This window comes from Rana temporaria, chromosome 9 (genome assembly GCF_905171775.1).
Source record: "Rana temporaria chromosome 9, aRanTem1.1, whole genome shotgun sequence".
Classification (NCBI taxonomy): domain Eukaryota; kingdom Metazoa; phylum Chordata; class Amphibia; order Anura; family Ranidae; genus Rana; species Rana temporaria.
In genome coordinates this window covers 112,241,696-112,255,336 of record NC_053497.1, presented here as the reverse complement: position 1 = coordinate 112,255,336, position 13,641 = coordinate 112,241,696, and the positions used below count along the sequence as shown (strand labels likewise).

At 43.8% G+C, this 13,641-nt stretch overlaps 1 protein-coding gene across 3 annotated transcripts in view; it reads left to right on the top strand.

Annotated features, from left to right (window-relative positions):
* The window catches only part of SNAPC4 (small nuclear RNA activating complex polypeptide 4), a 109,215-nt gene that overhangs the window by 74,242 nt on the left and 21,332 nt on the right, over nucleotides 1-13,641 (top strand). For all 3 annotated transcript variants that reach the window (XM_040324149.1, XM_040324147.1, XM_040324148.1), the window contains exons 19-21: nucleotides 3,967-4,037; nucleotides 4,777-4,899; nucleotides 11,235-11,262. In XM_040324149.1, coding sequence (XP_040180083.1) covers nucleotides 3,967-4,037; nucleotides 4,777-4,899; nucleotides 11,235-11,262 — 222 coding nt within the window. The remainder of the gene's footprint in view (nucleotides 1-3,966; nucleotides 4,038-4,776; nucleotides 4,900-11,234; nucleotides 11,263-13,641) is intronic.

Below are 13,641 nucleotides of genomic sequence, written 5' to 3'. Positions count from 1 at the left end.
GGAAGAGAAGAAAAACAAGGTCATAAATGTAGCAGCTATGCTACAGACAAATCAGGAGGTAAGGATCTGTAAGGTTATGTCAGCCCTGGGAACCTTAACCTCAACAATGCTGGCCATTCAATGGGCAAGGCTACATTTCAGGCCTCTCCAGAGGTTTCCCTTAAGAATTTGGCACCACAGTCCAGAAACCTTAGACACAAAAGTAAAGCTCCCCACCAGGGTCAAGAGGACCCTTTGGAGGTGGAGAGGTCAGTCTATTTTGTCAAAAGGCTTACTATGGTCTTTCCTGACCGAAAGAAGAGTGACAACAAATGCCAGCAGTTGGGGATGGTGGGGCCCACTGGAATCAGAATCTAGTACAAGGAGTTTGGTCTTGAACGGAGGAAAGAAAAGTCCTTAAACTGGAAGGAGTTAAAGGCAGTCACCTTAGAATTGGCTGCCTTCTCTCCAAACCTCCAGGGGTCCTATGTGCATATTTTATTGGACAATGCCACTACCATGGCATACTTGAACAAACGGGGGCACAAGAAGCAAGGCTCTTCAGTTGCTCTCAATAGAAATCCTGGAGTGGGCGGAGGATCATTTACTCTCCTCATTAGTGGTCCATCTCGAAGACGCACTAAACAAAGTAGCAGACTTTTTGAGCAGATGGAAAATTCAGGAAGCAGGGTGGAGCTTGAATACAGAAGTTTTTTCGTTTATCACCAAGTCGTGGGGGCCTGAACAAGTGGACCTGTTTGCATCAAAAAAAAAAAACGCACAGCGGTTCTCTAGGGATAGAAAGTATATGTAAACACTAACAACGAACTTCTCTTCTTGCTCCTTTTGTGGCCTGTTTAAAGTGGTTGTAAACCATTACAGACCACTTTTTACCCAGGATATCTCCTAAACCTGCACGATTTAGATCTCCCTTGTATTAGCATGTGCCAACGTCATCAGCACATGCGCACTGAAGCAATGGCACGTTCATGCCCTTGCTTCAGCTAGAGTGCCGGGAGTGATGTCATCGTGGCTCTGGCCAATCACAGAACTCCCAGAGCGATATCGCCAGCCGGAGCTGTCCACGGCGACCGCCGCGGGCACTTCGGTCTAAGGTAATTATTTTTATTTCATAATGAGCTAGTATGCCTTTGTCTTGCAGGGGGGGGGGGAGGGGGGGTTACCACCCCCTTAATATACAATTGGATGATTTTGTTATATTTGTTTGAAAAGTGCAAAATAACTGTTGGTCTTGTCAGAAATATCCTGTATCTGTCCACGCTTCCTGTGTTATCTCAGAGATGCCCTTAAAAAAAATATATATATTTTTATTGGTGTTAAAGACACATACAGGCGAACAACACAAACACAAGAAAATGTCACAATAGTGACCCCCACATGGGTTACATAAGTTTACATTGGTAGATATTCACATTTCAATCAAACGTCAGTCACCATTACGCTAAACGGGGTGTGGATCCCACAAATGGTGTTGTGAAATTTAGCGTAGTTGCCAACCTCATGCTCCTACATATGTTCAAATCGCAAATGACATAAAACATAACTTGCTCACAAATACGAACCTTCGTGGAGAAGGTATTGCTATATAGGGGTTCCGACAATGGGGGCTGCTATTTACTCAGATTCTACTGCCCCCATTTATGCAATGGATGGTTCCTCTAACCATTTAGACCACACTTTCTGGTATTTCTTAGGACAGCCTCTGTTGGAGTATGTATCCTTGTACAGGGGTAGGCTCTCGTTCATCAGCTGCTTCCAAAAAGCAAAAATCGTAGGTGTCTTTTTCTGCCATAAAACTCACCATGGTGCATCCTGCGACAGTGGGAATCAACTGTTCGACAAGTCCCAACAGGCAGACTGATACAGAAGGCTGTAAGGGGATAGCACTGATTAGACAGAAGCATGACATTACTTCATTCCAGAACTCGGTGATAGCTGGGCAGAGCCAGAATATATGAGTAAAGTCCCCCGGGGTTCCCCCACATCTCCAACATTCCGGGGAAAAATTGGAGCCCAATTTATGTAGCTTATAGGGGGTAAAGTACGCTCGGTGGATCAGCTTAAACTGTATCAGGCGGTCTCTAATGGAGACCAAGGACTGGAATGGAAAGTCCCAGATATCATCCCGGTCGAGTTCCGGGACGTCCTAGAGCCATCGGGCTCTGAGTTCCTCCAGATCTGGTAGTGAAACTCTAATGCCGCGTACACACCATCACTTTATGTGATGAAAAAAAACGAAGTTTTTAAAAACGTCACTTTAATTGACTGTGTGCGGGGGAAAACGTTGTTTTATGTATTGTAAAAAACGACCAAAAAAAATTGAAGCATGCTTCAATTTTATGTGTCGTTTTTCAAAAGTGCACTTTTTACTTCACAGAAATTGACGGTGTGTAGCAAAAAACGTTGTTTTCTAAGACGTTTTTTCATCCACGCATGCCCAGAAGCTAGTTATGAAGCGAGCTTCAATGGTAAAACGTGGTGGAACGTAACCTCACTTTGCAAGAACATTGTGAGAAAAACGATGGTGTGTAGGCAACTTCGTCTTTGAAAATTGAAGTTTCAAAAACGTAATTTTTTACTTCACAGAAAGTGTCGTTTTTTTTCATCACATAAAGTGATGGTGTGTATGCGGCATTAGGAGATGCAAGTATATCTGAGAAGTTATTTTTTTATTTTATTTTTTTGGTGCAGTCCAGCCTCAGGGCCTCTTCAATAGAGGCTTGTATGAGCTGGGGGTTAGTGTGGGAGAACTGGCAGCTGAAGGCATGGGAGAGTTGTAGATGTCTAAACAAATATGATTCTGGGATATTACATTTAGAGTGTAAGAGAAGCATTGGAATTAGTTGCCATGAATTATTTGGGAAAGTATTTTTATATTAAATTTTGTCCAGGCCTGGGGCTCAGGAATCGTATTCTGAGCTAGGTTGGGGTTGCACCATAGTGGATCATTTGGAGAATGTGCCTCTGCGGGATATCGTTCAAGTCTGAGACCAGCTCCCCATGCCCGCAAGGTAGCGGTCATAGATGGGGTTAGTGCATACGGGGCAAGTGGGCCACGGAAAAGTAGAAATTTTAGAGCTTGGAGAGACTGCACCACAGCCGCTTCAAGTAGCACTACCAAATTGGTCTGGTCCAGCTACCACACCGCAGTGACCAGTTGGGTGGCCAGGAAATATTTATGGAAGTCTAGGAATGCCAGTCCACCTTTAAGAGGCAGGGCGCATCAGTGTGATTAACTTGTACCTTGGGGATTGAGGGCCCCAGACAAAGGTGGGTAAATTTTGGCAGAACCTTCATTTTAATATAGGTTAATACAGGCCAAACAGATATAGAGGTAGGGACTCCCATGCCTTTAGCTTTAGCCGAACCCCCTGGAGTATCGGGGACACGTTCAGAGACCTATAATCAGTGGCTTTCCCAGATGTTTCAACTCCAATGTATCGAAACTGTTCTACCCATACGAGTGGAAGATCCGGTGAGGCCCCCGCACAGGCAGCTGGGTCGATTGGGAAATAAGAGGGACTTGGGCAAGTTCACCTTCAACCCGGTAATTTGGGCAAATGTGTTTAACACCTGTAGGGTACCCTCCAAAGATGGTCCTGTGTCATAAGAGGAGGAGGTCATCCGCGTACAGAGCACCCTCTGGTTCAATGGCTCAAAAATGCACTTAGGACTGCAGATTAGCATTTATGTTGTGAAAATCTGAGAGTGGGAGTGGTTGAGTAGTTTAGCAAAATGCAACTTGGGGGGGCTCACACCACTCGGTTCACAAAATTGCTGCGTGTTAGCAGCCTACAACTTAGGTGCTGAGTGCATACCTAGCAAATCAACTTGTATTTTTCTGTACTTGTAGGATATTCAGGGGATAAAACTTGGGCATATGAATATGTTGCAAATATTTACTTCACATTTATTTTTATTTTTTTAACTTGATATTCACCTTGAATGAATTTTTTTCTCTTACAGCCGATGAGGTCAATAAAAAACTGAGTTGTGTGACTATGACCAGCACTCCGATTTTCACCCTCCTCATTCAGGTGTGTGTTTGGTGTAATCTTTATTGTGTTTTTGTAAGTGTTCCATGTCTTATATCTTCTTTATAGGTTGATTTTTCACACTTATACTACACATATAGCTATTTATTTTCATTATGGACAGATTAGGGAATGGCTGAAACCCTGTCAGGATTTCTTCTTTTTTTGCCATCCATGTTACTATTGAGCCGATTCAAAAAATGTAACAAATGTCACTATTCTTTTAACAGTTTCTGGACAGTCAGCTGTTTTTTGAAAGATATATACAGTATTTTCCTCTAATACAAACTTGATTGTAAATAAAGCTGCAATAAGCTCCTGGTACTCTGAGGAGATCTTAAATGAATTCCTGTTAAAAATGGAAGAAGGGAAGGCCTTTCCTATAGGATTGGAAAATCGATGATAAAAATATTCAAGAATTGGACAGCAAGATGGTAGGACTATTGTTGGTTTGAATCCCAACCATAGCACTACCTGCTTGGAGTTTGCATGTTCTCACTATGCCTGTGTTGGTTTCCTCTGGGTGCTCCGGTTACCTCCCCCACACAAGAGTAGTTTAATTGGCTCTGTCTAATATGGCCCTAGTATGTGTATGTATGAATGTGAGTTAGAGACCTTAAATTATAAGCTCCTTGAGGGCAGGGATTGATGTGAATGCACAATATATATGTAAACCGCTGCAAAAATTGTTGGCGCCATATAAATACCTGAAATAAATTAAACCTTTGGCTTAATTTTACAGTATTTTCAGATAGATGCAGAAGGCTGTCTGCAGATGATCCAGCAGCGGAAACGTGAAGAATCTGAGTTTTTCAAAAGGGTCAAAAACTCTACAAAAAAAACAGCCAGAAAAATGTCAGGCTCGGTAAGCAAAGACACACATCAGAAAAATAAAAACCATGTCAGAAGCACACCTATTTACCTATATAACAGATGGACATCTTAAGTCAGCCAGAGATGGTTCGAATCTCAGTTCAGCAGGGACTGGATGTGATTCGAGCCATCTATGGACAGACTGATTGTATCTATCAATCTACTTTGGTACAACTACAATGCTGGATTTTACATGCAATTACTGCCAGCAGCTATAGCTGCTAGCAATAATCACGGTTTCCCAGCTGGGATGGATCCCTGTGCATCCCTGCTAGAAGAACACAATCGCTCTGCGGGAGGGATTCACCAACATTGACTGTGTTCTATGCGTGGTTGCAGGAAAGAAAATTGCATCATCTATGGCCTGCCCTAGACTGTCAATTCCTCAGGGTCATTTTGTGTATGTAGAGTATTTTGAGAATTTTATTAGCATTTCTAGCTAGCAAATTTTTTGAGCAATTATTGCAGTTTTTTTATATTTTAGGTTGTTGTATTAACCACTTCAGCCCTGGAAGATTTTACCCCCTTAATAACCAGAGCATTTTTTGAGATTCGACACTGCGTCATTTTAACTGACAATTGCGTGGTCGTGCGACGTTGTACCTAAACAAAATTGATGTCCCTTTTCCCCCACAAATAGAGATTTTTTTTGGTCATATTTGATCTGCGGTTTTTATGACAATTTTGAAAAAAAAAAGCAATGTTTTAACTTTTTCCTATAATATCCCCAAAAAATATATATAATAAAATGTCTTTCTCAGTTTAGGTCGCTATGTATTCTTCTACATATTTTTGGTAAAAAAAAATCGCAATAAGTGTATATTGATTAGTTTGCGCAAAAGTTATAGCTGCACAAAAGGGTATGGATTTATGGCATATTTATTATATATTTTTTTTTATTGGTAATGGCGTTTATCTGCGACACTTTTGACACTATTTTGGGACCATTGACATATTTATACAGCGGTCAGAGCTAAACATCGATTACTATATAAATGTCACTGGCAGGGAAGGGGTTTAACACTAGGGGGCGATCAAGGGGTTAAATGTGTTCCCTCGGCATGTTCTAACTGTAGGGGGGATGGGCTACCTAGGACATGACAGAGATCACTGCTCCTTGTTTACATAGGCATTTCTCCGTTCTGCCGCTCCTCGTCGCGATCGCAGGGCCACCGGAAGGCAGCACGCACCCGCTACCCCGGGATTAAGATGGGACATAATGGTATGTCTTTGTGGGCACCCTTGCCATTTATGCGATGTACATCGGGGTGCAGAGGTCGGGAAGCAGTTAACCGGTTCCCGACCGGCTCACGCAGATATACTGCGGCAGAATGCCTCTCCTGTGCGAAATACCATGTGTGTATATGTGTGTGTGTGTGTGTATATGTGTGTATATGTGTGTGTGTATGTATGTGTGTGTGTGTGTGTGTGTGTGTATATGTGTATATATATATATATATATATATATATATATATATATATATATATGCCTGCTGCACAGCGGGGGACCCGATGTGTGTGTGGGGGGCCATCGCTGCCAGCCACGTGCAATCGTGTGCACGAGGATTTGTTTGTGTGTAAACAAATCCCTGTGCTGTCAGAGGATAGGAGACGGATCAAGTGTTTCTACAAAGTATTGTATTTTATTTTATCTACAAAGTAGAAACGACAATCTGTAATCTCTCTTAGTTAGTCCCATCCCCACACAGTTGGAACACAGTGAAAGAACACACAGTTAACCACTTCCCTGACCGTGACATTTATACAGTAATCGGTGCATATTTATAGCACTGATCGCTCTATAAATGTCAATAATCCCAAAAATGTGTCAAAAGTGTTTGATCTGTCCGTCCGCAATACCGCTAAAAATCGCAGATCACCGCCATTACTAGTAAAAAAATATAATAATAACTCCATAAATCTTTCCCATAGGCGCTATAACTTTTGCGCAAACCAATCGACATACGCTTATTGCGATATTTTTTTTCCCGGTAAAAAGAAAAAAAATTATTCATATTGGCCTAAACTGATGAAGACCTTTTTATTTTTAAATTTGGGGGATATTTATTATAGCACAAAGTAAACAATATTAGTTTTTTTGTTTTTTAAATTGTCGTGTTTTTTTTTTGGGTTATAGCGCAAAAAATAAAAACCGCAGAGGTGATCAAATTCCACCAAAAGAAAGCTCTATTTGTGGGAAAGGGGAAAGGATGCAAATTTTGTTTGGGTAGAGCATTGCATGACTGCGCAATTGTCAGTTAAAGCGACACAGTGCCAAATTGTAAAAAGTGCTCTGGTCAGGAAGGGTAAAATCTTCCAGGGCTGAAGTGGTTAAACATAGAGATTTGTAGACCAGCCACTGGAGTGAGATCTGTATTTGACCTCACCTAACCTATCAGTTTAACCCCGTAATGCTAGAAGGTAAAGTAAACCTCAACGCTTGAACGTAGTGCAATAATAATATAATATGTGACATTTTGGCATGAACTGTACATAACTTTATGAAGTAAAAATGTTGCAATGCTATACACTCTATTGTAGCCTATATAGCTATTGCATATATGTATCATTGTCTATCCCTATAACTGCTAGTCTACCAGAGTATGCTAGGCCTAATGATATAATGTTAACTATGAAGACAGACACTTCATTTATTTTCCAAGAAAATAGGAATACTTCACACATTAAACAGCAGAGTATATATACAAAAGAACATCAAAGATACTTATCACTCGGCTGGTTCTGGATGATAAAAGGGGTCTGGGCCGCATGGAGTTTAGACCCAAGCCATCAGTCAGAGAAATTTCCCAAAATGGCTGAGAGACAGCCTCATGGCAAGGCTTTGCAGTGAAAAGAGACTGAGCTCTCTGAAACTGACCTTTTTTACTAAATTCAGTCATCACTCATTCAAACCCCCCCATTGCCAGTCCCATTTGCTTTTGGACCAATCAGTGTTCACATGACAATCTTCCTCAATAGATTATATTACTGACTGTCCTGCCATACTTGGCCTCTGGGGGCAGTATTTCCCATATTTCCCAAAATGGTGATTAAATACCACCAAAGGAAAGCTCTATTTGTGTGAAAAAAAAGGACAAAATAATATATGGGTCCAGTGTTGTATGACTGAGTATTTGTCATTCAAAATGTGAGAGCACCAAAAGCTGTAACAGTAAGGCCCCGTACACACGACCGAACATGTCTGCTGAAACTGGTCCGCGGACCAGTTTCAGCAGACATGTTCGGTCGTGTGTACGGCCGATCGGACAGGATTCCAGCGTACATTTGCCCGCCAGACCGTTTTCGAGCGGGCAAATGTTTCTAAACTTGCTTAGAAACATGCCCGCTGGAATCCTGCCCGTTGGACATGTTCGGTCGTCTGTACAGACTTACCGTACATGTCTGAGCGGCCGCCATCCCTCGCATGCGTCGAATGACTTTTGACGCATGCGTGGAATCATTAAACTTCCAGGGCTGCGCGCGTCATCGTCGCGGCGACGGCGCGGCCTCGTCAACGCGTATCGTGTACGCGCGGATTTCTGTATGATGGTGTGTACAGCCATCATACAGAAATCTCCGGGCGGGCATGTCCGCTGAAAACGTTCCGGCGGACCGTTTTCATCGTACATGTTTGCCCGTGTGTACGAGGCATTACACTGATATTAATGCTGGCACTGATTAGGCCCTGTACTTTTTTTTAAATATGCAGTAATTTCTTCTCTCCTACTGTAGGGGGACCAGACATTCCCCAGTTTCAGGGGACAGTCCCCTGATTGAGGACACTGTCCCCGGACCAAGTCTGTGAATGGTTTTGTCCCCAGATTGGATTTCAGTGCAGAATTAAAATAGAAAAATTTGAATTACACACCCCCGCTCCGCCGTGCCTACTAGCATAGGGGGGTTGTATTTTTCCCATTATCTGTGCCCCTTTCTGATGATCATGTGCTGGTCGGAGCGGAGGAAATATTTCTTCAGTTTTGGGCGCATGCCCATTCAGCTTCGTTTGCATGTTCTTCTGCCTTGGCTCAAATCCTGGCCAGCCACATGCCTATCTCCTTGCCTTCCCTGGCGGACTGATCTTCCTCCGCTCCCCATCCAGCCCGAAGAGTAAGACTTGACAGGCTGTGAGGCGGGCGGCGACGGGCAGCGAGTCGCTGATTGTTGCCATTACTAGTAAAGAAAAAATATGTCCCCGGATTTCATTTAAAAAATATGGTCACTTTATCCTACAGAATGTCCTGACACTGAAATAAAGCATCTCTTATCCTTACACAAGGAATGTGTGTGTGTAGATAAAGAGAGAGAGATGGTTAGAACCCCGTCAAGTTTTCTTTTGCTTAGTTCCACAGGAGAGACTTCCCTTCATTCCCAGTAGCAGAGACACAACAGAAAATAAGGAGATTTCCACAAGGGAAGGAAAATCCTCTCTGGTTGTCACCTGAACAGGTGTCCCAATTAAATAATTTCTCCTCACCTTCTGTCCCTGTGACAACTGGGTGGAAAAAAAACTAACAATGCTTTTGTCTCTTCTTCATTTCAACTTTTGCTCTGTGTGTGAGCTGCAGAGAATGCTGTGCGGATGTAATTCTCCCTAGAATTTGACTGCAGGGTAATAAATATAACCAGACTACTGTTCTTCAAATGTCTGCATAGTCTATTTGCAAAACCCATGTCAGATTTTTGCATTTTTCACAGGTTCACTTCTCAGATGTGCACAACCCTGCACACACTTCATGAGCTCAGCCATGTATTATGAAGTATGTTCCTACCAGCTACAAGCCAACTTGTGGCAGGGTGGGAAGTCCTGTTCACATCTAGTATACCAAATGTTGCATCGTACATTGCTGAACGGACTGTTTTTCATTTTGTGTTTATTTTAATGTAAACCATGTACCCTACAGGCGGATTCTACCATTCACTTGCAGAAATTTTAGAGTGTGTTGGAATAAAGGTTCAGAATGGTTCACAAATATACAAAAAAATGCTGATATGGAGGAACTCATCCACGAAGCAAGAGACACTCCGGCTAAGTTCAGGAAAACCTAGTCTTGCTGGCAGCATTTTAGAACGACAAACGACTATATTAAATGCTTGACTTAAATTCATCTGCCTACACCCCTAACCAGAGGGCAAGGGAAAAGGCAGGAACACCTGTCCCTATCCACCCATATCCTTTACCCTTGGATAGGATTCTGTGCCATACACTTATACACTTCTGACTTATGCATACACCCCTGCTAATATGTGATCCCACCTACCTCCAACCTGAGGATTCTTAAAACCATTTAACGACACCCAAACAACAAAGCCTTACATGCTGAGTATCCGTGAGCATTTGGTGACAACCCTCTTTTACAGTACTAAGTATTACAAACTGCTACAATGAACACATGGGTTTGACGTGGTATAGATTTACCCACCTCATTGAACATAGGCATGGCATCCTCTGAGAGCCATTTCTCGTACACCGATATTTTACTTTAACTCTTTGATACAATGAGGAAAACGTAAATTATTTTTTTATTTATTTTTTGTAGTTGATACCATATGCTACATTATCACTTATGTCATATGTTCAATACGTTCTGTTATGTTTTGTTTTAGGCACCAGGAACCTGATGCAAAATAGTTCTCTCTGTAGGGCTTTTAATGTTGAAAAGCGCTAGAGAAGAAACATGATCCCCCTAACCTCAATCCAATCCTTAGGCAGATCTTACCACTTAACCTTCCCCTCATCCGACCCTACAACGAGCTATGAACTGTGCCTTGCTAAGCGGAGCAACGGTACGGATACCCTTTAAGGGTGGCCCCACCAGCAGCACACTTTTCCTGCCCTCCCTCCCACTTAAGCCACTGGGAGCAGAGAAACTATTCCTTACCTCTGGGTATGAGGAGCATTAAACTCACCCTCTTTCCTTCCCACATGACAGCGCTGAAACCTGGTGGTAGACTCCAGCAGTCTACACTGTCATGTGAGGGTGGAGAGAGCAAGCTCAGCCTTGTGTAAACCCAAGTTGTGATGTGGGGTTGTACGTTGTTTCCTTTCCCTGCTTCTGGCAACTGAATAGAGCACAGGCTAACAAAGCAAGGTAAGTATATGCAGTTTGTGTGGCCACCATTTCTTTATAATTTGGATCAGGTAGGTTCTACTGTTTGGGGGGGGGGGGGGGGGGGTTCGGTTTATAACCAGTCCTACTATTAAAACCAAATAACATTTGACGGACAGTTAAACATTTGTAGCATATACCGCTAAAATTACTATTTTGTCCTTTATATTTCCAGTGCACTAGAGTTTATTACATTTGTTCTGATATATATTTTTTTTAGGCTCCGTTGTCGCCAAAGAGCATTCTGGGTATGTATGTGTTTTTTATTTATGCATATATGTCAATAGTGAGAGGCAGAGACACAAGTGTACTGTATAGCTTGCAGAGCCATGTGGTGGAGAGCTACTTGATCATCAGGCTATTTGGAGCTACCACTTCATTGCACATAAAAGTTCAACTTGTTGACAATTTCCAGTGTAATGGAGCCACTATTTTCCTCTTCCAGTGAAGAGGAAGTTAACAGGGCCTGCCATTCATCATTATAGTGGAAGTGTTGCACAAGAAGCAGATACTGGTTTTGGTAATGCAGGGGATTTCTTATTTCCAAATGCTCAGACACATCAGCCTGTCTGTGGCTAGCTGTAGGCTACAAGAGGTTCTTATTTTTTCACATTGTTGAAAAAACAAATCAATGTATGTACAGCCAAAATCTATATTTCTCTTTCGTCCAAGGACGGACACAGCTTCCTTATACTCTTGACTGTAGTGTTATGTTCCATCTATTAGGAGAGGACTAGGCAGACATGTTAATGGTTAAATAATGTAAACTTTAGCAAAGCTGAAACAGCCCTGCCCAGGGGGCGGTCCCTCTGGTCATAACCCCTCACACTGCTCTGAGCAGCTCAGCTTTTTTCTGCCTAGTAGAGAAGGACCTGGCTCCATTATGGGCCCATGGTCCTGAGGAACTTTTTAAAAAGTGGGCATCTCCCCCGATTGTGAACCCTCCGGTATCCAGGTTGAACAAGGCAACCACGATTCCGGTTGAGGGAACCCCTGCCCTTAAGGACCCTGTTGACAGGAAGTCCGAAGCGGTAGTTCGGTCCATGTTCTCTATGCTGGGTTCAGCATTACGGCCTATTTTGGCTACGGTGCTGGTGTCAGACACTTACTGAATGGGCAAGACTATTGCACCAGGAGTTGGAAGAGCATCATGCTCCTCCAGGCTGTGTGGAACTGGCTGACCAGTTAGTGCATGGCCTCAAGTATGTCTGCGATGCAGCTCCCTTGATCTCCAGAGCCTCAGTATCTGCGGTGGTTCTGCGGCGTCTGATTTGGCTTAAGGTCTGGTCTGCAGACCAGGCTTCCAAGAAGGCTCTGGCGGATTTGCCCTTCCAGGGCAGGAGGCTATTTGGTTCCTCTCTGGATGGAATCATAAAGAATGCCACAGGGGGTAAGAGCACACGCCTCCTCCAGTCCAGAAAAGGAAGAGTGCCGCGCTGCAGGCCAGGGCCCTCTTTTTCCCACGCAAAAGCAGTATTTTCGTCAGTTAGGACCCGCAAACAGGCGTCCTCAGGCGAACAAAGGGCCAGCTGGGGGACAAAAATGTCACTGGGTTCGCAAGCCTATGGACAAATCTGCGACAGCATGAAGATTTGCCCCCGCCCAACTCTCGGGTGTGGGGACATCTGCGCGAGTTTGCGGCTCGGTGGACCTCCCTGATTTCTGACCAGTGGGTCTGCAAAGAGGTTTCATCATGGTACAAGATAATTTCATTCTCGTCCACCAAACAGATTATTTTCCTCTCCTTCCGGCTCGTCGAGACGCCCTCTTTGGGGCAGTGCAGGACTTGTTAAGCTGTGGGGTGATCATACCCGTGCCACTGCGGGAAAGGTTTCAGGGTTTCTACTCGAACCTGTTTGTAATCCTGAAGAAGGATGGAGTCCGTCCTATTCTGAACCTCAAGGCTCTCAATGTCTTCGTAAAGGTTTGGAAGTTCAGGATGGAATCAGTTCGCTCTGTGGTCGCTGCGCTCCATCCAGGGGAATTTCTGGTGTTCTTGGACATCAAGGACGCATACTTGCATGTCTCCATATATGTCGGGCATCAGAGGTTTCTGCGCTTTGCGGTAAAGGAAGACCACTATCAATTTGTGGCTCTTCCCTTTGGCCTGGCATCAGCTCCAGGGGTTTTTACCAAGGTGCTTGCCCCGATTTCGGCCCTGCTGAGACAGCGAGGAATCGCTATCGTAGGCTACTTGGACGATCTGCTTCTGAGAGCTTCCTCAAGCTCAGAATTGGAGGAGGATGTGGCGATTGCCAGTCAGACCCTCAGAGTTTGGCTGGGTGCTGCACTTCCAGAAGTCGGTGTTGGTACCGACTCAGCGCCTGGAGTATCTGGGTCTGGTTCTAGACTCCTCAGAGGCGAGAGTTTTTCTCCCTCTGAAAAAGTTGCAGACTCTTCAGACGGCGGTGAAGCTGTTGGTGTCCCGCAGGTGGTCTTCGCTGCGCTTTTTCATGCGAGTCCTTGGTCTCATGGTAGCCTTCTTTGAGGCAGTACCGTATGCTGAATTCCACACTTGAGTCTTGCAGAAGGAGATCCTGTCTCCAAATGGGACAAGTCTCAGTGGTCCCTGGATTGTCAAATCCGGGTGAGCCACCTAGTCAGGACTTCCCTGGTCTGGTGGTTGA